This window comes from Bufo gargarizans, chromosome 2, assembly GCF_014858855.1.
Source record: "Bufo gargarizans isolate SCDJY-AF-19 chromosome 2, ASM1485885v1, whole genome shotgun sequence".
Lineage (NCBI taxonomy): Eukaryota > Metazoa > Chordata > Amphibia > Anura > Bufonidae > Bufo > Bufo gargarizans.
In genome coordinates this window covers 355,644,087-355,666,294 of record NC_058081.1, presented here as the reverse complement: position 1 = coordinate 355,666,294, position 22,208 = coordinate 355,644,087, and the positions used below count along the sequence as shown (strand labels likewise).

The 22,208-nt window shown below is 42.6% G+C and overlaps 1 protein-coding gene across 4 annotated transcripts in view; it reads left to right on the top strand.

Annotated features, from left to right (window-relative positions):
• AFAP1L1 (actin filament associated protein 1 like 1) overlaps positions 1-18,431 on the top strand; it is a 74,786-nt gene extending 56,355 nt beyond the window's left edge. The window contains exons 12-18 of one of the 4 annotated variants that reach the window (XM_044280720.1): positions 2,341-2,486; positions 2,582-2,648; positions 2,777-2,891; positions 7,149-7,313; positions 9,459-9,637; positions 14,379-14,498; positions 16,755-18,431. In XM_044280720.1, coding sequence (XP_044136655.1) covers positions 2,341-2,486; positions 2,582-2,648; positions 2,777-2,891; positions 7,149-7,313; positions 9,459-9,637; positions 14,379-14,498; positions 16,755-16,778 — 816 coding nt within the window. In that variant the 3' untranslated portion in view covers positions 16,779-18,431. Of the gene's footprint in view, positions 1-2,340; positions 2,487-2,581; positions 2,661-2,776; positions 2,892-7,148; positions 7,314-9,458; positions 9,638-14,375; positions 14,499-16,754 lie in introns of all 4 variants that reach the window. The other 3 variants (XM_044280718.1, XM_044280717.1, XM_044280719.1) reach the window with 3 other exon arrangements.
• Positions 18,432-22,208: the final 3,777 nt, after the last annotated feature.

The following is a 22,208-nucleotide window of genomic DNA, read 5'->3' as shown; positions in this document are numbered from 1 at the left end:
AATATATGACATCATAGTCATTTCATATCTATAAACCTCTTAATGCAAGCCAATGGCATGCACTGTTGGACAATGAGCAACGTCCGACAGCGACCAAGGGTCCCTTTCATAAGAAATATTTGTGACGCCAGTTGCAGTGAAGCAACAATGGGACGGAGTTCTTTTAGGAAACGGTGGTGGTACCCAGGTGTTGGAATGGCTGAGTGGTATAGGGTGGCCTATAATGTTCCTTAATGTTTTGTGCACGTGTCACGATGCCCCTACGTGGACACTCTGGACCCCAGGAGTTGTTTTCCGCAGCAGAAAAAGAGGATAAATTAACTTGGGGATAAAGAATAAATTGAGTCCAGGCCTTGTGATGAAGTTGAAAAGCAGCTTTACTTTCAATAAACGTTTCTCCAAATGATTTACAGACTTTTTCTTCGCTCCCAGCAGGCTTTAGCATGAGGAAAACCGTGGCAGGCAAACTCCTCTCTGCTACATCTGTCGCTCTCTCTAGCTCTGATGTGCTGACAGGCTTAAATAGAATCTCTGCTTCTGCAGGATGCTGCAACTTCTCTCTGTAGTCTGACTCTAGCTTAATCCAGGCAACTGGCCTCTGAGGCTCCAAGCTGTGGCCTCTATATCCAGCAATGCTGAAGGTGCTCTAGCTGGATTAGACAGGGCACGTCCAGCAGGGACGTGCTCCTGCACAACCATCCTTAGCAGTGAGTAAGCTGGAACTTACCTCTAACTAACCAGTCCCCTCCCCTCCTTAGAGGGAGAGTTAGAATGGAAAGAAGGGTTTCATGCTCTCTAAGTGTAGCTCTGCCATGCATGCCAGGTAAATTACACTTGAACATAACAATTTGAAACATAGGAAAGCACATTGTAAAGGACCTGCAATAAATACACAGATGACATGCTATTAGCCCATTAGAGATAGTAGCAGGGTGCAGAAGTGGTAATGCCACTCTGGGCATTACAAATGTTGTAAGGTAATTTTGCATCCTTCCAAATGGAAAAGAATACCTATCACAAAGACTAGTAGTATTATATTAACGCTGAACTAGTAGATGCTAATAACTACAACAAATGTCACCCTAATGATATGAAGTACTTCAAGTCTCCTCTATGAACACTCACAAATTGGTATGAATTGCAACAAATCGGAGCAAAAAACGTATTTGCCCGATCTGTCAGAAGAGTCAGAAGCTCCCAATATACATTAGACTATCGGCCAACACACTGTTCTTGACGGGTTCAGCCAACGAAACACTAATGTGGAGGGGGCCTTAAAGGGCTTCTGTCACCCCACTAAACCGTTATTGTTTTTTTTGCTTACTTATAATCCCTACACTGCGATTTATACCTACATAATCTAATTAATCATTTTGGTCCAGTAGATTGTGTTAAAAACGTGCTTTTAAAATATGCAAATTACCTTGCTACCAGCAAGTAGGGCGGCTACTTGCTGGTAGCAGCCGCATCCTCCGATCCTAAAGACGTCCCCTCCTCATGTTTATTGACAGGGCCAGGGAACGGGATCGTTCTCTGCTGGCCCTGTTTGCATTCAAAATCTCGCGCCTGTGCCGTACCTGTCTTCAATCGGCGCAGGCGCACTGAGAGGTGTACGCTCGCTTGGCCGCTCCATCCTCAATGCGCCTGCGCCGGGTGTAGATGTGACGTCATCGGCGCAGGCACATTGAGGATGGAGCGGCCGAGCGAGCGGCCGTCTCTCAGTGCGCCTGCGCCGACTGAATACCGTTATGGCGCAGGCGCAAGATCTTGATAGCAGACAGGGCCAGCAAAGGACGATCCCGTTCACTGGCCCTGTCAATCAACATGCGGAGGGGGCGTCTTTAGGATCGGAGGATGCGGCTGTTACCAGCAAGTAGCCGCCCTACTTGCTGGTAGAAAGGTAATTTGCATATTTTAAAAGCACGTTTTTAACACAATCTACTGGACCAAAATAATTAATTAGATTATGTATGGATAAATCGCAGTATAGGGATTATAAGTAAACAAAAAAACGGTTTAGTGGGGTGACAGAAGCTGGTGGATTGCAAGGTAGTCATAACCATGGAAACGAGCAGTGCATAGTGTGATGGAAAAATGAATCCAACCAGCAAAGGAAGCAATATGGAGAATAACAGTACATTAGTAAGTGGCTTGTATTAACTTTCTCTACAAGATAAATGCCAGTTGCTGACGTGAGGCAACCCCTTTTAAAGCAATTCTATACACTATGCCTCAATATAAAATGGGTTGGAATTTTTGGGTAGAATTAACCTTTACCTTTATGCCATACATTATACATTTCACATGCAAATGCCTTACAAATTATTTGTGCTTTTAAAGGCCAATAGTTCTGAAGAAATGGGTCGATGGCTGGGTCTTCTACTTGCTCAAACAGGCTCCAAAACCAAGCCTGAGGCCCTGCACTATGACTATGTAGACGTGGAGACAATAGCCAACATAGTGACCGCTGTTCGGCACTCTTTCATGTGAGTTATTTGGGCGAGATACAAATAAAATCAGTGTAAGTGTGGTGGCTAACCCGTATGATATACTAATAGCATATTTCATTTCTTACTTTCAGGTGGGCAAAATCCTCACACAGTGACAGTAGTGACTCTCGAATCTATGATGATGTCGCCTATGAAAAGGTATATACTGATGTGAGTTGTTGAGCTCTAATTTTTCTTCAGAACCCATGCCACAATGCTCTTGTAATTCTCTATAGTTACCACTAGTGGGAGTCAATGTACGTTATTTTATCCACTAATGTTTTCAGATTGAAGACCCAAAACGCTCACAAGGAGGAACACAAGTGAAGCGCCATGCCTCTTCTTGCAGTGAGAAATCCCGCAGGTTGGACCCTGAAGTTAAAGTCAAACGCCATGCTTCAAGTATGCACTGCACCTTCAGTATTATTTTCAGCTTTAGTATGCCAATGACTCCAAACATGCTATGCTAGATATTACATTAAAGACACAAAGCCAGCAGAGGGATGCTGATGACAACATTTTCTGCTCTGACTGCTGTTTGGTGTGGTGTTGTCATAGAAAGCTTATGTGGATTCAATCCACCATCTTCATCCATACCTACGATGCATTTGGAAAGTCTTCAGACCCTTTCACTTTTTACACATTTTGTTATGTTGCAGCCTTGTGCTAAAATAAAAATAAAAAAAATGTCCCCCATCAATCTGCACTCAGTACTCCATAATGAGAAAGTCCTTAAGTCCTGAGTAAAGGGTCTGAACACTTATGTCAGTGCAATATTTTACTTTTTCAATATATTTGCAAAGATTTTCAAAATTTTCTTTCACTTTCTCGTAATTCGGTATTGAGTGCAGAATGATTGGGAAAAATTTGAGCACAAGGCCACAACATAACAAAATGTGAAAAGATTTAAAGCGTCTGAAGACTTTCCGAATGCATTGTATATCCTAACACTATTCTTGACAGTGGCATTTGGGTACATATATGTAGACATTTATCCAAATAGTGATTTGAAACCACATAACCGCTACAATGAGAAGTGCACAATCTGTCACCAGAATTTGCCGTGGGCATCCTAAGGTTTTGGGCAATTATATGTACAAATTAAAGGGGTTGTCCATGGAGCAAAAATTATTGGAAAAGGCTTCATTGTGGGCTAAAAAAAAGAACCCATACTTACCTACTGCCCTTCCAATTCTGAAGCTTAAGATAAAATATAACTTTATTAATCCTTATACAGAAAAATTGCATTGTAATTACAGCAGACATACATGTATGGATGATTCAAAAAAGAAAAAAGAGAATAAGATCGCACATCCACAAGCTTAGCTTTGATCTATAACTGCTTCTCAGCAAAATTTAACATCGCTTCTGAACGCAATAAATTTGGCGCGGCAGTGCCTGGCGACTGCCCGGCCGGCACCACGGCTCCGCACCAGCAGTCGGCGGGATCCAGTCACCAAACAGCACCCCTGCTGCCTGGCAATGCCACCCTGGCACCGGGTCCCACCAACCCACCAGAGCAGCGCCACGGCAACAACAGCCGCCACCCAGCACCGCACCATGTGAACAGTTGTCAAAGCTCACAATGATACCTGCTTTAAGAGACTCAGACTGAGGGCTGGTAGGTCACTTCACACTTATATTCAGGCTGTTTACACGGTGCGGTGCTGGGTGGTGGCTGTTGTTGCTGTGGCGCTGCACTGGTGGGTTGGTGGGACCCGGTGCCAGGGTGGCATTGCCAGGCAGCAGGGGTGCTGTTTGGCGGCTGGACCCCACCGCCTGCTGGTGCGGAACTGTAGCGCCAGGCAGTGCCACACCAAATTTAGAGTAGGTCCCACTCCAAGAGGCAACCTTGGCGCGGTGAGTGGGCTTATGCCTTTTGATCAAAAAGTACACTAATGCCTCTTGTTGCTGAGAAGCAGTTATAGATCAAAGCTAAGCTTGTGGATGTGCCATCTAATTCTCTTTTTTCTTTTTTGAATCATACATGTATGGCCACTTACTTAAAGAATGGCACACAACAGCAACACAATACTTGATATAAATAAATGCCTAAATAATTAATACAAAATTAATATAATAGCACTCAACATTTCTCTTATGTAGTCCGATACCCAAGGGCAGGAAGATCTCCTATATAGATCGGTTCCACATCGCATCTGGATATATCAGTTGCTAAATGTACTACACTGGTCCCTTAACACAGAATATAACAGATGACCTGGATTCCGAGCAATAACCCTGAACTTCTGTATTATTTTATGCTCTAATACATCTTCAAAACCTTCAGTACGACCTTCTACCATACTGGCCTTTGTAAACAATTAGCATCGTTTGTTTGCATCCCCAACTCAATACTACAAAAAATACTGCATTAGCCATTGCTGCTTGATAAAACATTACCAACATTTTTCCACTTTTCGCTTCCATATTACGTTACATGACCTGAGCCTCCAGAGAAAGTATAGTTTGCCCCTTTTTATACATTACCGTTCCTACAAAAATGCAATACAATTTCCTTAGTTTTTGCTACTTTAAGAACCGGACTATTTAGCTGGTACCATCCCAGAAAATCCTCAACAATTTTTCTGCATTCCAATTCAAATCCTCCTTTTACACAGTCAACTACCACCAAATCATCAGACTTCCACAGATTACTTAATTCAGTGTCATACGTAAAATCAGTAGTATACAAGGAAAACGTTATCCATTCCCACTTTCGATTTGTTAGCAAACTGAAATGGATCTAAACAAGGGCAACAACAGACAATAGTTCACTCAACATCAACCTCTCCAACAACTTCATGACATGCGATGTTAAGGCCACTGAACGGTAGGGGTTCAGATTTGTCGATATATTCACTTTTGGTACAGGAACCATGCAAGAAGTTTTCCATAATACTGGCACAGTCCCAAGACTCCATTTAACTAACTGGCAAGAAACATCACAAAGTTTCCCAGCACAAACCTTCAAGACCCTTGGCAATATGTCATCTAGACCATTGAATGTACCCATTTATAATTCCTATAGAAGTCAGCACCATACATAATCAGTCATACCTACCCTATCCATAGCTACATCTACACCAAGGTCAACCAACTCGGACACGTTCACAACACTAAATCTATTAAAATAATGATTCATTTCATTCACCCTAAGTACATCTCCAAGCCCTATATCCTGCTCCACCTTTAAAATAAACATTATTTCTTTCTTCCCAGCCCACACTGCCCTGAAGTTATTACTCTGCAATCTGCTCTCCAATTTCCTCCAATACACATCCTTATTTAACGAGCAACTTCTTCTGTACACCTTTAATTTAGTCCTTGTCCCCTGTTCTAAATGCCTGCTTCATCCTGTTCAACAGGATTTTCAGTTCCAACGTAATCCATGGCTTATTATTCAGAATGCACCCAACTCTTTCAAGAGGAATTATAGTATCAGAAGAAAAGATCATATAAACCATCACCCCATTTACAGACATTTAAAGGGAACCTGTCACCGGGATTTTGTGTATAGAGCGGAGGACATTGGTTGCTAGATGGCAGCTAGCACATCCGCAATACCCAGTCCCCATAGCTTTGTGTGCTTTTATTGTGTAAAAAAACCCGATTTGATACATATGCAAATTAACCTGAGAGGAGACTCATCTCAGGGACAGGACTCATCTCAGGTTAATTTGCATATGTATCAAATCGTTTTTTTACACAATAAAAGCACACAGAGCTATGGGGACTGGATATTGCGGATGTGCTAGCGGCCATCTAGCAGCCCATTTTACTGGCTAGGGCTTTAGCTCTGCCCTAGCCATTTTACTGGCTAGGGCAGAGCTAAATACCGCCCATCAGTGCCGGTGACGTCACAGGGGTTCCTGGCAGCCCCATGGAGAGCCCCGGTACGTCACCGGATCTCCAAAAAATGCCTTTGCCCTGCGCAATTTAGCACAGGGCAAAGGAGAGCATCGGAGCATGAACTACTCTGATGCTCATGTCAGGGGGGCTGCCGGGGTGAAAATGGAGGGATGTCCGGGTTCAGCTCTGAACCCGGACAACCCCTTTAAGGGAGTTGACCACTTTCTGGCTATTGTTAATCAATGTGTTTGTAATATGACTATATGGCACTTACTAATACAGCCTTTGATGAAATTTTGTACCATTTCATATATTTTATACAGTATGCCCCTCTCTTGAAAAACATTTGTGCTAGCCACGTGGATGTCCTAAGATGGCTGCTGATGGAGGGTCATGTGACCAGGCAAATCACTGAGTCTTCTCCCTTCAGATACACTACACCTGCCATCTGCACTTGCATTGTCTTTAGTTTAGTGCAGTGGATTAGATGGGAGGAGGCTGAATGATGTGTCTAGTCACATGACCCTCCATCAGCAGCCATCTTATGGACAGCATCTCTATGAAGACAGCAGAGATTTGCCCAACAAGGGGAAACAGCTTATGAAATATAGAAAATGGAAAACAATGTCAACAAAAGCTATATTAGTAAGTGCCATATAGTCATCTTACATACACATTGGTCAACAGTAGCCAGAAAGTGGACAACCCCCTTAATAAGTAATGAATAAATACTAAATAGCCATTTTTACAGATGCCTTGTTTTCGTCTCTGGTAACTAGAACCCTATATAACCTCATTTTGCTTCAGATGCCAACCAGTACAAATACGGTAAAACCAGAGCTGAGGAGGATGCTCGCAAGTTTGTGAAAGAGAAAGAACGTCTGGAAAAGGAGAAAGAAGCGATCAGAAACAAGTTGGTAGCACTGAGGAAAGAAAGAAGAGAGCTGAAGGAGATGTTGAAGAATAGCACAGGTAAAATAAGTAACATATATGACACAAAACTAAACTTCTATTAAACAGGTATTCCCATCTTAACATTTATGGCATATCTACCCCCAGTGTATGCCCTAAATGTTTGGTAGTGAGTGTGCTTGGCTTTATTTTTTTAGAACTTCCCAAAAAAGTGAATTGAGAGAACTGCTCATGCACGGCCTTCTCTCTATCCACAGCAGCCTTGAGTTGGTAACCAGTTCGCAAAATGGAAATGGTACCTGCACCTATTGGACATTTAGGGTATAGCCACATGTTCAAGTTTCCTGATGCAGTTTTAGAAGACAAAACTAGGAGTGAATTCAAGATAGAGAAGTCATATCTGCAGTTTAAACTTTCTGCCATTTATACTTCATGATCCACTCCTGATTGTGGACTCCAAAACTGCACCAGGAAACCTAAACGTGTGACTGCATTTAAGAAAAGCTTCACATATTCGTGACATAGTTCTGGTGAACATTCCCTGGGTTTGATTTTTGTAGGTGAAAGGAACCTATACATACTGAACGAACTGTTTATGACTTTATAAATTAGTTATTATAAAAAAAATGAGGTACAGTAATTCATATTACGCCAATGTCACAAGCCTAAGTCCATGTTATATCCCACTCATGCTGAGGAAAAAAAATCCTATTGCGAATTTTAAAATGCACAGCGTTGTCATTGCTGTCTCAGATTCTTCAAAAGCTTCAAATTAGCCCCACTGAATGTATGCAGACCCTCGGGCCAATCCGAAACAGAAACTTGAATTTCCTGTACAATGCACAGCAGCATATGGGATATCCGTGCCGTGTAGACATACCCTAATTGTAATCAGTTCACCCATCAAACCATACTAATAAATATGTATATAATTCTAGTCCATACATAAAAATGTGTTTATAGGCTCATATATGGATAGAAACCTATTACAGGTGGATCATGGTTAAATAGGCCCCTGAGTTGGTCATAAATTGCACATCCTACCTATGGCCTTCTGCCTCAGGTTCTGAGAAACCATAGACATCAGTCTATCTAATTTTTCAGTTAGAAAACATCTATAGTTATTTAATCATAGCTCATGCGGTTCTGGGTTATGCAGTGACTGACCATTACGATGATCCAGTATAGTACTAAAGCAGTGGTGCCCAACCTTTTTTGTACCAGCAACCGGTTTCATGTATATAACCGGGTCCAGTTTCATGCATACATAAAAAAACACAGTGATTAATAATTCAGTTTGGGCTCCAACTCAGTGACTTACAGGTGATGTCTCCTCTGGCTGAAGTTGTTCACTTTCCTTTTTTCTCAGTCCTGCATAGATGATGTCTCTTGACCACAAATTGTTTCTGCATAATTGAACACATCTATTTAGTATTAATGCCTCTTTTTCTGCCCCTATTTAGTCATCATCCCTATTTAGGCTCCAGTAGATCTAATGCCCCCCAGTAGTGCCCTATGTATATATAATGCCCCCAGTAGTTTCCTCGTCACATATAATGCCCTCAGTAGCAGCCTTTTTACATATAATGCCCCTATTAGCGGCCTCTTCACATATAATGCCCCCCCCCAGTAGAAGCCTCTTCACATTTAATGTAGTGACCTCTTTACATAAAGTGCCCCCCCCCCCCCGTTGTGGCCTATTTAAATATGATGCCGCCTCCCCTGTAGTTCCCTAGTAGTGTTCACAAAATAATCACCTCCCTCCAGCAGTCTGCGATGCAGGCCTTTTCCAGCCTGCTGCCCCGGCTGCCTGCGTTACAGTACAGGCCGTTGTGAAAGTCTTTGTGACCTCCTGTGCCAGGTCTCTGGCGTGATGACATTGTGCAGGAGGTCAGGATGATGTCATCCTGACAATACTGCACCTTAGCACAGCCTCATAGGCCTCAGGCCTAGCGGCCTTCTTGAGGCTAAACGGCGGGGCACAGGAGCCAATAGTTTCCATGCCCGACCTTCAACCCTGGTGCTCCCTGTGGACCAGTACCCGGTGGTTGACAGGCCGGTACTGGTCCACGGCCCGTTGGTTGGGGACCTCTGCTCTAAAGTATTATTATCAACCTAGGATGACTTATCGGAAGGGTAGCCTTGCATCACCATGTCACTTTTCAATAAAAGTATACATCACTCATGTTCTCTTTTTGTATTCAGGAAAGCAGCAGCAAGATCTAGAGGCAAGATTAGCCTCATTAGAAGAACAATGTAAGGATAATGAGAAGAGCCGTGTAGATTTGGAGCTACAACTTACAGAAGTGAAGGAGAATCTGAAGAAGTCCCTAGCTGGAGGTCCATCACTTGGGTTATCAGTGACGGGCAAAGCAGAGAATACAGTGAGTTTTCTTGAAGTTATTTTTCATATTAGATGACTAACAAGGGCCAAGTAGGTAAAAGAGCTTGTGGTCAGCAGTTTTCAACTGTCTATTAGATTGTATGTAAGGGACTGAGCTAATCGAGTTTACAATTACTGGTGGACTGCTAAAGACACATAAGGGGGTGCTTTATGATTGGAGAGGATAGGGGCCAAAGTACTGTTCTTACCTGGTGGCCCTCTGGTGTCTGTATCCAACTCTTAGCTGCTTGACCATCTTATTCACTTAAAGGGGTTGTCCGGGTTCAGAGCTGAACCCGGACATACCCTTATTTTCACCCAGACAGCCCCCCTGAGGCTAGCATCTGAGCATCTCATGCTCCGATGCGCTCCCTTGCCTTGCGCTAAATCGCGCAGGGCACGGGCTCTTTTGTTTTTAGTAACACACTGCCGGGCGGTAACTTCCGCCCGGCAGTGTGTTCGGTGATGTCACCGGCTCTGAGGGGCGGGCTTTAGCTCTGTCCTAGCTGTTTTACTGGCTAGGGCAGAGCTAAATCCCGCCCATCCGTGCCGGTGACGTCACCGGGGTTCCTGTCAGCCCCATGGAGAGCCCCGGTACGTCACCGGAACTCCAAAAAATGCCTTTGCCCTGTGCAATTTAGCGCAGGGCAAAGGAGAGCATCGGAGCATGAACTGTTCTGATGCTCAGGTCAGGGGGCTGCCAGGGTGAAAATGGAGGTCTGTCCGGGTTTAGCTCTGAACTCGGACAACCCCTTTAAGTGGCAATACACCCTCAATAGCTATCAGTCAAACTGACAGCTTTTTCTCCCAACTCCCCATACACATGCACGTACAATGCATTTGGGAAGTGTTTGGGCCCTTTAATTTTTTTCACATTTTGGTACACTGCAGCCCTGTGTTAATATAAAAAATAAGGTTTTTCCCCATCTGCACTCAATAACCCAAAATGAGAAAATGAAAATCGAATTTTAGAAATGTTTGCAAATTTATTAAAAATGAAAAACTAAAATTTCTGATGGACATAAGTATTCAGACCTTTTGCTATTACACTTGAAATTTAGCTCTTGTTTTTCTTGATATTTAAGGGGAGTCTTTCACCAAATATGACCATTACAGACCATTCAGATCAGGTTCTCCATCACTTTGCCCAGATTACTATGGTACCTTTCATATTGCAGTCCATCGCCGATTTGCTCCAAAAAACACTTTTATACTATATGGTAATTAGGTTCTGAAGGTGCCCATGGGTGGTGTTCATACGGACGGTGCCCAGGCCCCTGGGCGCTTTGCTTACCAAACCCCTCCTCTTTCACCCCTCTGGCCCGCCCTTGTTTAATCTGATTGCCTCCTCCTCTCTGTCGGAAATCCCACGTCCTCGCCGCTCCACACATTCCCGGCGCGTGCGCACTGCATTACCCATTATGGGCAGAGGAACAGGGATTAAATGCGCATGCGCCAGCCTGCGCAAACTGATCCAGCCGGCGGAGGCAAGGGATTACAGATGGAGAGGAGGAGGTAATCAGATTAAACAAGGGCGGGCCAGAGGGGTGAAAGAGGAGGGGTTTGATAAGCAAAGCGCCGAGGGGCCTGGGCACCTTCAGAACCTAATAACCATATGGTCTAAAAGTGTTTTTTGCAGCAAATCGGCGATGGACTGCAATATGAAAGGTACCATAGTACTCTGGGGAAAGTAATGGAGAACCTGATCTGAGTGGTCTGTAATGGTCATATTCGGTGAAAGACTCCCTTTAAGATCTTTCTATACCTTGATTGGAATCCACTTGTGGTAAATCTCTGGAGAAACCTAAAAAGGGTCTGTCAACCAATGGTCCCCATCTAACCTGACACAGCATGAGAGGATCTGCAGAGAAGAATGACAGAAAATCCCCAAATCTAGGTGTGCAAAGCTTGTGGCATCATACCCAGGACTAGAGGCTGTAAGCACTGCCAAAAGTACTGAGTAAAGGGTCTGAATACTTATCTCAATGCAATATTTCAGTTTTTCTCTTTCAATAAATTAGCAAAGATTCATTCTGTTTCTACTTTTTCATTATGAGGAAATGAGTGCAGAATGATGGGGAAAGGCTCAATTTTTTTTTATTTTAGCACAAGGCCGCAAAATTACAAAATGTGAAAAAAGTTAAAGGTTCTTTTCAATTGCACTGTATGTGTTTTCAGTGGGGACAGAAGTTGGTTGATGGTTGAACAGCAGTTGAACAAACATCTGATGAACGTTCCTTTCAAAGACATTGCCATGCACATTTTAGTCCATATTGGCTGTTACAGTTGTAAAATTTGCCCATACCAGTTCAATAAAACTGGGCGATGGATGAAAGATCATTCTGGGGACATCCTTTCAAAGAAACATGTTTAGTCTACAATCTTTCTTTGAACAAAATATTTTTTGTTAGACGAAAATATTGAAATCGTCCGACTTCTTTTCAGGAGATAATGCTCTGTCATTGGTCGACTATAACTCTCATTTATTGTTAAATTTCAACCAACAAATATTCGTATTGGTTGAAGAGACCCAGAGTATTGAAGCTGTAATCCTTATTTTGGCCAGGAGGTGGCAGGCCAACATATGAAATGAGCAATTCTGCTCTCATCATGGACCCATGATGGTTCAGAATAAAAAATAAATAAAAAAATAAACATTTTTTAGCATCAAACATGAGCTACAATACCATAAAAAAGTAAAAGAAAAAATGTTAAAGAATATATAAAAAAGTAAAAAAATAATAATTTGAAATAACCCCCCTTTCCGTAGAATAAAAAAAATACTTAAATGACAAAAAATATAAACATCATGGGCATTACCGCATCTGAAAAACGCCCGTACTATTAAAATCTAAAAATATTTTTCCAATATGGCGAATGGCATAATGGAAAAAGGGTCAAAATTGCAGATTCGCCTTTTTTTCATCGCATCTCTAACCCAAAAAAGGCAATAAGATGTGATTTTAAAAAATCACACACACTTTAAAATGGTATCAGTAAAAACTACAGATTGTCCCACAAAAAATGAGCCTCCACACAGCTCAGTAGATAGAACTATAAAAAAGTTATTCGAGTCAGAATATGGTGATGTATTTATTTTTACACTATTTAGACATAAAAAACCTACACCTATATGGTATCGTTGTAATCGTACTGACCCAGAGAATGAAGGGCACAATTTTGCTGCAAAGGGAATGCCGTAGTAACAAAACCCATAAAACTGTGGAGGAATTTAGTTTTATTTCCAATTCTACCCCATTTGGAATTTTTTTATCTCTTCCCACTACATTGTATGCCATATTAAATGGTGGCATTAAAAAGTACAACGTGTCCCTCCAAAAATAAGATCTCATATTGATATGTTAATGGGAAAATAAAAAAGGTATGGCTCAAGGAAGATAGAGAAGGAAAATGAAAACGCAAAAACGAAAAAAACCTTTAGTATCCTAAGGATTAATGTGAATAGGGGCCTTTAGACCTGTGTCCACAAGTTCAACCTTTCTCAGAACTAATTGCCCCCTGGACTACTGAATTCAATTTCACCTCACAAGGAAAATGAAAACACTGCTTAGGCTACTTTCACACTTGCGTTCAGAGCGGATCCGTCTGGTGTCTGCACAGACGGATCCGCTCCTATAATGCAGACGATGGTATCCGTTCAGAACGGATCCGTCTGCATTATATTTCAGGAAAAAATCTCAAAAAAGTCCAATTTGTACTCGGATGGATCCGTCCAAACTTTACATTGAAAGTCAATGGGGGACAGATCCGTTTGAAATTGCACCATATTGTGTCAACTTCAAACGGATCCGTCCCCATTACCTTACATTGTAAGTCTGGATGGATCAGCTTGGCTCCGCACGGCCAGGCGGACACCCGAACGCTGTGTCCGTCTGCTGAGCGGAACGGATGCCAAACGGAGCGAGACTGAGGCATTCTGAGCGGATCCGCATCCATTCAGAATGCATTAGGGCTGGACGGATCCGTTCGGGGCCGCTTGTGAGAGCCTTCAAACGGAACTTACAAGCGGAGCCCCGAACGCAAGTGTGAAAGTAGCCTTACTAACCCCAGAAGAGCAGCAACATAAACCCTTTTGATCACTACAGCTCCAAACTTAGCTTATATCTTATTACTCTAGACACTAATAGACTACAAAATATGTCTGCTCCTGTCTTTCATTCTGTCATCCCTCCCTCTTAAAATAGTTATCCCATGAATAATGTAAAAAAATAATATAGTACATGGCCATCTCTAACAACTAGAACCAGCCATGTACCTCACATGGATCCTCTGCTAGATTATCTTCTGCCTGGCATCTCAAGGCCGTGTCATTTCTGCAGCTCTCTCCTTGTAATGGTCACAATTCTACATTTCTGATTACATACAGTTACAAAAAGTATTCAGATATAGGTGCTGGTTTTAAAAATGTAGGCTATTTTTCATGGGACAACCCCTTTAAGGTAGGACATCAATACTGTTGTTAATATGTAGGCTATTTTTCATGGGACAACCCCTTTAAAGGTAGGACATCAATACTGTTGTTAATATGTAGGCTATTTTTCATGGGACAACCCCTTTAAAGGTAGGACATCATTACTGTTAATAAAAAGTTAAGAAGAGGAATAAGTCTCCACTGTGATAAGTAGCGCAGCGCTGAATGTACATAATCCATTTCTATGGTAAGCATTAACTTTTTGTAGTTTGTGACAATTTAAATTAATATTGAAATATTACTTCAGCAGCCAACAAAAACCCAACAAGAAAATGAGCGCCCTGTACCTGTCAACAGTGCTGCAGAGCTGAGACACAGAGCCCCATCCATAGCGACGACCAACAAAGGAAAGGTGCTCCAAAAGGCCAAGGTTAGTTATGTTCCACCTACAAAAAAGTTATGTACTAAATAAAGGTGTGTTTCTCGTAAGGGTCCAGTCACTAAGAAACCCAAACACCTATCCATCAGCACCGCCTGGATATATTCTGTGCAGTCTTGGCCTAGGGCTTCGCTAGCAACCTGAGACTTACTGTATTTCCAGTGGTCTGCAAAAACAAATGGTTCCTTTATTCCATTTTAGCGACATACAGATGCATATAGCAAACTGACATGGAGTGGCCCTTCTCAAACCATGTCATTATGAATACATAAGGGAACCATTTACAATTGCAATAAACTTGAGTCAGTGCAGTGGCTTCTTTCTTACAAGACCAGTCACTAAGGTCAAGTTAAGGGCTAATGCACACAACTGTATTTTTTCAGTGCACTATCCATTTTTTTATGGATGGCATACTGACCCATTCATTTCTATATAGTCATGCACACATCCGTCTTTTTTTTAGAACAGCCCTGGCTATTGATGGCCATGAGAAAATGACGGAATTGTTATTACATGAGGAATATAAGTAGCTATTAAAACAGACATATCGGAAGAGGAGATGGGTCTTCTTTAACTTAATTTAGGACTAAGAGGGCAGGGGCTTAGCTACAGGGGGTGCAGAGGTAGCAGTCGGGCCCAGGAGCCTGAGGGGGCCCAAAGACCCTTGGGCTACATAAGAAGTTACACCTCTGGCTGGAAGGAAAGGGTTAAGTCAAGAATTTGGCATCGGGTATGCCAATTCAATTTTACTCACAGGCAGCATGAAGGCTATGTGCTGCCCTGCCCCTGGCCACAAAGCCCTAAGGGAATAGGCGCCCAAGCTGAACTCTTGCACCAGGGCCCATGAGCCTTCAGCTACACCCCTGTAAGGGGGGGGGGTCATTTATTATTAGATATATACACAAATTTTGTCGCAAAGGGAATTAGCGTCCGAATCTGCAATTTTTCCCCGCTCACGCCAGGTCAAAAAAGGGGATGTGGAGTGGGGGGGGGGGGGGGGGGGAGGTGAATATCATTTTCTACGCCTATTTTTTGCCTTCCTCTGGATCAACTTGGAGGATAATAAGCTGCACTAGATACACGTACAGTATGTCTTTTTTCAGCCCTACAAACTATGTTACTATGTATATGTATAGTATACGGATGAGTGTGAACAAGTCCATGATAAAAGGTTGATGTTATACACAGAGATCCATTCTAACATAGTAACATAGTTTATAAGGATGAAAAAGACATTTGTCCATCCAGTTCGGCCTGTCATCCTGCAAGTTGATCCAGAATCCAGAGGAAGGCAAGAAAACTGTGAGGTAGAAGCCAATTTTCCCCACTTTAGGGGAATAAAAATCCCTTCTCGACTCCAATCAGGCAATCAGAATAACTCCCTGGACCAACGACCCCTCTCTAGTAGCTATAGCCTGTAATATTATTACGCTCCAGAAATACATCCAGGCCCCTCTTGAATTCCTTTATTGTACTCACCATCACCACCTCCTCAGGCAGAGAGTTCCATAGTCTCACTGCTCTTACCGTAAAGAATCCTCTTCTATGTTTGTGTACAAACCTTCTTTCCTCTAGACGCAGAGGATGTCCCCTCGTCACAGTCACAGTCCTGGGGATAAATAGATGATGGGATAGATCTCTGTACTGACCCCTGATATATTTATACATATTAATTAGATCTCCCCTCAGTCGTCTTTTTTCTAAAGTGAATAACCCTAATTTTGATCATCTTTCAGGGTACTGTAGTTGCCCCATTCCAGTTATTACTTAGTTGCCCTCCTCTGTACCCTCTCCAGCTCTGCTATGTCTGCTTTGTTCACAGGAGCCCAGAACTGTACACCGTATTCCATGTGTGGTCTGACTAATGATTTGTAAAGTGGTAGGACTATGTTCACATCACGGGCATCTATGCACTTTTTGATGCAACCCATTATCTTATTGGCCTTGGCAGCAGCTGTCTGACACTGGTTTTTGCAGCTTAGTTTGCTGTTCACTAAAATTCCTAGATCCTTTTCCATGTCAGTGTTACTGAGTGTTTTACCATTTAGTATGTACGGGTGACTTGCATTATTCCTTCCCATGTGCATAACTTTACATTTGTCAGTGTTAAACCTCATCTACCACTTCTCTGCCCAAGCCTCCAATAACATTCTAGAGGTTATTAATATAAAATTACCAATATACTATAATCAATGGTCATTCATTTGTGTAATATTGTTATCCTAATGTGCTACTATTCTGTTTCAGGAGTGGGAAATGAAGAAATCATAAAGCACCGTTATCTTCTATATGAAAAACCAGTTGAACATGGAGCCAATGTCAAATGCATGTGCCTTAACAGAGTAAAAGTGCAGAGATGGATAAAGGCAAGGAATGTACACTGGACAAACATTGTGAAAAGTAGATCTGGCATCATATAAACTCTAAAGGATGTATAAAATCAGTTCTTACATTAAAACAGGGTTTAATATAAAAGAAATACATACAAAGGCCTTAACTTGATGAACTATGGTCATTGGAACATCACAGAGTCCATAAATACAAGTTGTGGAATGTCTACCCTCAATGGGGAAAGCAAGCGAATACATTTGGATTTTGAAGCAAAAAGAGACAACACCTGAAAAACAGTATTCTAAACTGTACCAAGAAAATTTTGGCCAAGACAAAGCCTTTATAACTGTGAATGTCTAGAAAATTGTCACTGAAAAGACTGGGCAGGGAAGGATGAAAGCTGCATATTGAGCTGTTCTAATTGCTTTCTGTATAATGTACAAGTCTATAATATAAAGTAAAGGAATATCATAGACAGAAGGAAATATTTATAGTTCACTGTATATGTTCTCCTAAAGAGGAACATCAGTATCATTTTACCTAATGACCGATCCAATACATCATGAGCGCTGGGAGTTGTATTACAAGGCGTTGAGATGTCTCGCCAAAGTCTCTTCAATGAGACACGTTCACTTCCATAGACCGGCCCCAAAGGGAAAAACGGTCTTCAGATAGCCCATATACTAAATGCTATATTCACATTGATATCCATATTTTGGATTTGCCCTTTTGCAAGTTCCATTGAAAATATATTAGAAGTGATTTGTAAAAATGCATGTGAAGAAGCATCAGGTCCCAGTTTTTTTAAATGTGCCTTAGTAAAGTGGTATTTGTGTGACGGATGGACAACTATTGACGTCATTGTGTTAAGGGAGTGTTCTCATAATGCGCTGTCATGGCCTATCACTAACATAAGCTGTAACCGTGTAATCGGTGGGCATCAACTTCTGGGACCCTTGAAGACAGAAGAATAAATGGACCTAGGTCCCTTCAGCTTATTCTCTGCATGGAGGTTCTCCCATTCACCTGTTGTGTGGTAGTTCCTTACAAGGTGGGTATGGATGAGGGTCGCTGTTTAGAGAAAATCTATTAGGGAGCTGCAGTGCTTTACTAGTGCTGAGGCCCCTTTATTCTAAGAGCCCTTTTCGACTGAGAAATATCCTGCCCAATAATGAGTGCCGGTTGGTTGGCACTCATTAACTGCATGTCCATGCAGCAATCAATGCTCTGCATGAGGACGATCCATCACCACATAAATAATCCAACCAAAGTGTTTGCTCGTTAGGTGATCGGCAGCATGTTAACATGGGTCAAATAGCCGTGTTATAGGCCCCTTAGCAGCAGTTGGGGTCCCTGCAGTCGGACCCCACTAGTCAAGAACCACAACCATGGTGTATATGATTTTGAGAGTTTATGATATGTGATGGAGGACTGAGAAAGTGTCGAGAACTTGGATCATAATGTATAGAATAGTGTGAAGGAACTCCCCCAAAAGAGCCCCCTTCTTGTCTGCATATTGTGCCATTGTACAAAGAGCTATATGCACTTTATGAGTCTTCCAAATGTTTTTCAATAAAAGGACAATGTACAGAATGACTGCGCTTTCTTCATTATTTCCATCCAACCATTCATCTGATGATATTCTTCAGAAGTAATAACCCAAAGCCAGAAATACAAGTCATACTTTGGATTGCTGGATTTTGAAAGGAACGAAATTGTACATGTAAATGGGAATTGTTCATTTAGCTGGAGCAATTCAATTCTATTAATAGCTAAATTTTATACATATTTACGCATATTTTTACATATTCATTAACCAGGCCAGTGCCTTGTAGGACTAGCTCAGCTGAATGTAATGATATCTTTCACTTTGTGATCCATTGCTTCATTCTGGAGAAAGTCATTTTGATCCATATGCAAATGAGCAGTTAAAGGGGTTGTCTCATCATGGACAATAGGTGCATATCACTAGGATATGCCCCCATTGTCTTTATAGGTGCTGGTCCCACCACTGAGACCCGCACTTATATCGAGAACGGAGCTTTGCAAGGTTGTGGCCGCCTCCCCATAGAAGTGAATGGGAGCGTACCGCGCATGTGCGGCCCCCACTCCCATTTATTTCTATGGAGCCGACGGAAAAAGCCGGGCCAGTGCTTGGCTATATTCGTCATCCCCATAGAAAATGAATGGAGGGCGGCTGCACATGCGCAGTGCGCCCTTCTTCACTTGCCGGGCTCCATTCTCAATATAGGTGTGGGTTCCAGCGGTGGGAACCCACACCTATAACTATAAGACAATGGGGGCATCTCCTAGCAATATGCCGACATTGTCCATGATGAGACAACCCCTTTAAGTGCACCAAATCTTGCCTGGCCCTGTCCATCAAGATGAGGGGGGAGGGACTGGCAGAGGAAGCAGGAGGAGCAAGGATGTACAGAGTGTCTTGGGCCCGCCCTCAGTGCACTTAACTGATCGTTTGCATATAGATTCCAATGACTTTTTCTCCAGAATGAAGCAATGTATCGCTAAGTGAAAGGTACCATCACATTCAGCTGAGTTAACCCTACAAGGCACTGTGCCCGGTGTAACAGTGAATTTCCTGGTGACAGAATCCCTTTTAGTAATTTAATTATTTCCACGTTTTCCACTGGAATGATCATAGATTATGGTGGACACTTCAGTAAATGACAGTGGACATCTGATGTTGACTATATCGTCTTTGAAAACAATTGTTCTGCCCCCACCATGCTCACAATCTTTACCTCTTCACTATGGAAAGTCAGTGACTATGCAATACACAAACGTTACAGGGACACAATAAAGGGGGATGGGAGAGGGTCTTAACCTAGACAGTCATTAACATTTTGTTTTTCTCAATAACATTACCACTCCTATACTACCAATTATCTTCCACTACTATGCCTGGAAAGTATGATGATGTAGGCGAACCCCCCACACCTGTTCTAACCAAGCAAACATGCCTAAAGTGGCTTACTGATTACTGCTCTTTGTAGTTAATTGCTTTCCTACAGCAGGTGATGTCAGCGCTTTCCCGCAATAGTCTGACTGCTGGAAATAAGTATCTTGACCACCACATATGGAGACAAGTAACCAGTATTCTTGTGTCACATTCTTTCCTGCCAGCAGGTTTGTGTTCACCTCAAGATTAAAGTTTACAACTTTACAACCAAACTACGACAATGAAAAAAAAGTAAACTAACAATAAATGTTCTGTTCTATAAAATCCATTGACATCAATGGGAGCAGAAGCTGTAGAAACAAGCTCCCTCCACCACTAGGTGGTGTGCAGTTCTGGTGTCAACTTCGGGCAAAACTTGAACAGTGATGGCTTAGGCTACTATCACACTCTTGTTTGGTGAGGATCCGTCATGGATCTGCACAAACGCATCCGTTCAGATATTACGACCGCATGCATCCGTTCAGAACGGATCTGTTTGTATTATCGGTAACATAGCAAAGACGGATCCGTCTTGAACACCATTGAAAGTCAATGGAGGACGGATCAGTTTTCTATTGTGCCAGACCGTGTCAGTGAAAACGTCATAACCAACAACCAACCAACGTCAGTGAATCCGTCCCCAATGACTTACATTGTGTGTCGGAACGGATCCGTTTGGCTCTTTTTCGTCAGACGGACAGCAAAAAGCTGCACACATCGTTTTGGTGTCCGCCTCCAAAGCGGAATGGTGACTGAACTGAGGCAAACTGATGCATTCTGAGCGGATGCTTTCCCATTCAGAATGCATTAGGGCAAAACTGATCCGTTTTGGACCGCTCGTGAGATCCCTGAACGGATCTCGTAAAAGAAAAGCCAAAACGACAGTGTGGAAGTAGCCTTATCCTAAAGTTAGGACTTAGTAAATGCTAGACAACCCCTTTAAGCTAGGGCTTCAACTGACTGAGATGGAAAACATGGCTGCACCCACAGCCATGTATGTGTGGCACTATAGTCCCTCTTGGCCAGGCAGCTAAGAGGGCTGCCCCATGTATATAGAAGGTATATAGAACCTTTGTTGCAGATGGGGTATGCACCCATCTTTAGCACCCACATGCTTGTGTTTCTTAGGCTCAACTCCCACCATGTTCAGTCTTAACATTTGAATTGGAACCGCAGATCTTTCCAATCAACTCCATCTCTCCCCCCCTTTTTTTTTTTCCTTAACATTAATAACAGGTTTTACATTATGCTTAAAGGGGTTCTGCAGTTTGTTTGAACTGATGCTCTATCCTCTGGATAGATAATCAGCTTCTGATCTGTGGGGGTCTGACACCCGGGCCCCCGCCGATCAGCTGTTTGAGAAGGCAGCGGCACTATAGCAGCGCAGCCTTCTCACTGTTTACCGCTGGCCCAGTGACATCATGACTAATATCAACTGGCCTGGGCACGGCTAAGCTCTGTTCACTTGATTGGAGCATAGCCCAGGCCAGTTGATACAAGTCGTGACGCCACTTGGCCAGCGGTAAACTGTGAGAAGGCCGTGGCGCTGCTGGAGCGCCGCTGCCTTCTCAAACAGCTGATCGGCGGGGGTCCCAGGTGTCGGACCCCCGCCGATCAGATGCTGATGATTTATTCAGAAGATAGATGATTAGTTTAAAAAAACTGCAGAACCCCTTTAATGTTTGCTACGGAAGCAATTTTCAAAGGAACTTGATTTTCCTGGTTCTTAACAAGTACAGAAACAAATGTGGTGGCACATACAGGTAGGAAATTGGTAGCCCAAAATACCCATTGCACAAAAAGGCTTTCCACACACCATGTCCACCAACATCCACATGGTAAGCAAGTGTGTGCAGTGGAGTCAGGAGATGTAGTCAGGTATCAGCAGCCCTCCCTGCCCACCACTCGGCTCTTATCAGATGTCTACATTCTTACCTATTCTATAAATCTGCTCAGACAATACAATGTACTGGTTGTTAACCGCCCCCCAGTCAGACTAGGTGATAGCATTCAGATTCCCTATAGGACGTAGAGCAAGGGGGGAGGGAATTTGTAAAGAACTTTTTTCTTTTTCTTGCCATAATGCAAATTCTAACAGTCTATTCAGCTGTGTATCCACCTGACTTCTCCACAACGCAACTGATGGTCCCAACCTCATTTATAAGGCAAGAAATCCCACTTATTAAACCTGACAGGGCACACCTGTGAAGTGAAAACCATTTCAGGTGACTACCTCTTAAAGCTCATCAAGAGAATGCCAAGAGTGTGCAAAGCAGTAATCAAAGCAAAAGGTGGCTACTTTGAAGAACCTAGAATATGACATATTTTCAGTTGTTTCACACTTTTTTGTTATGTATATAATTCCACATGTGTTAATTCATAGTTTTGATGCCTTCAGTGTGAATCTACAA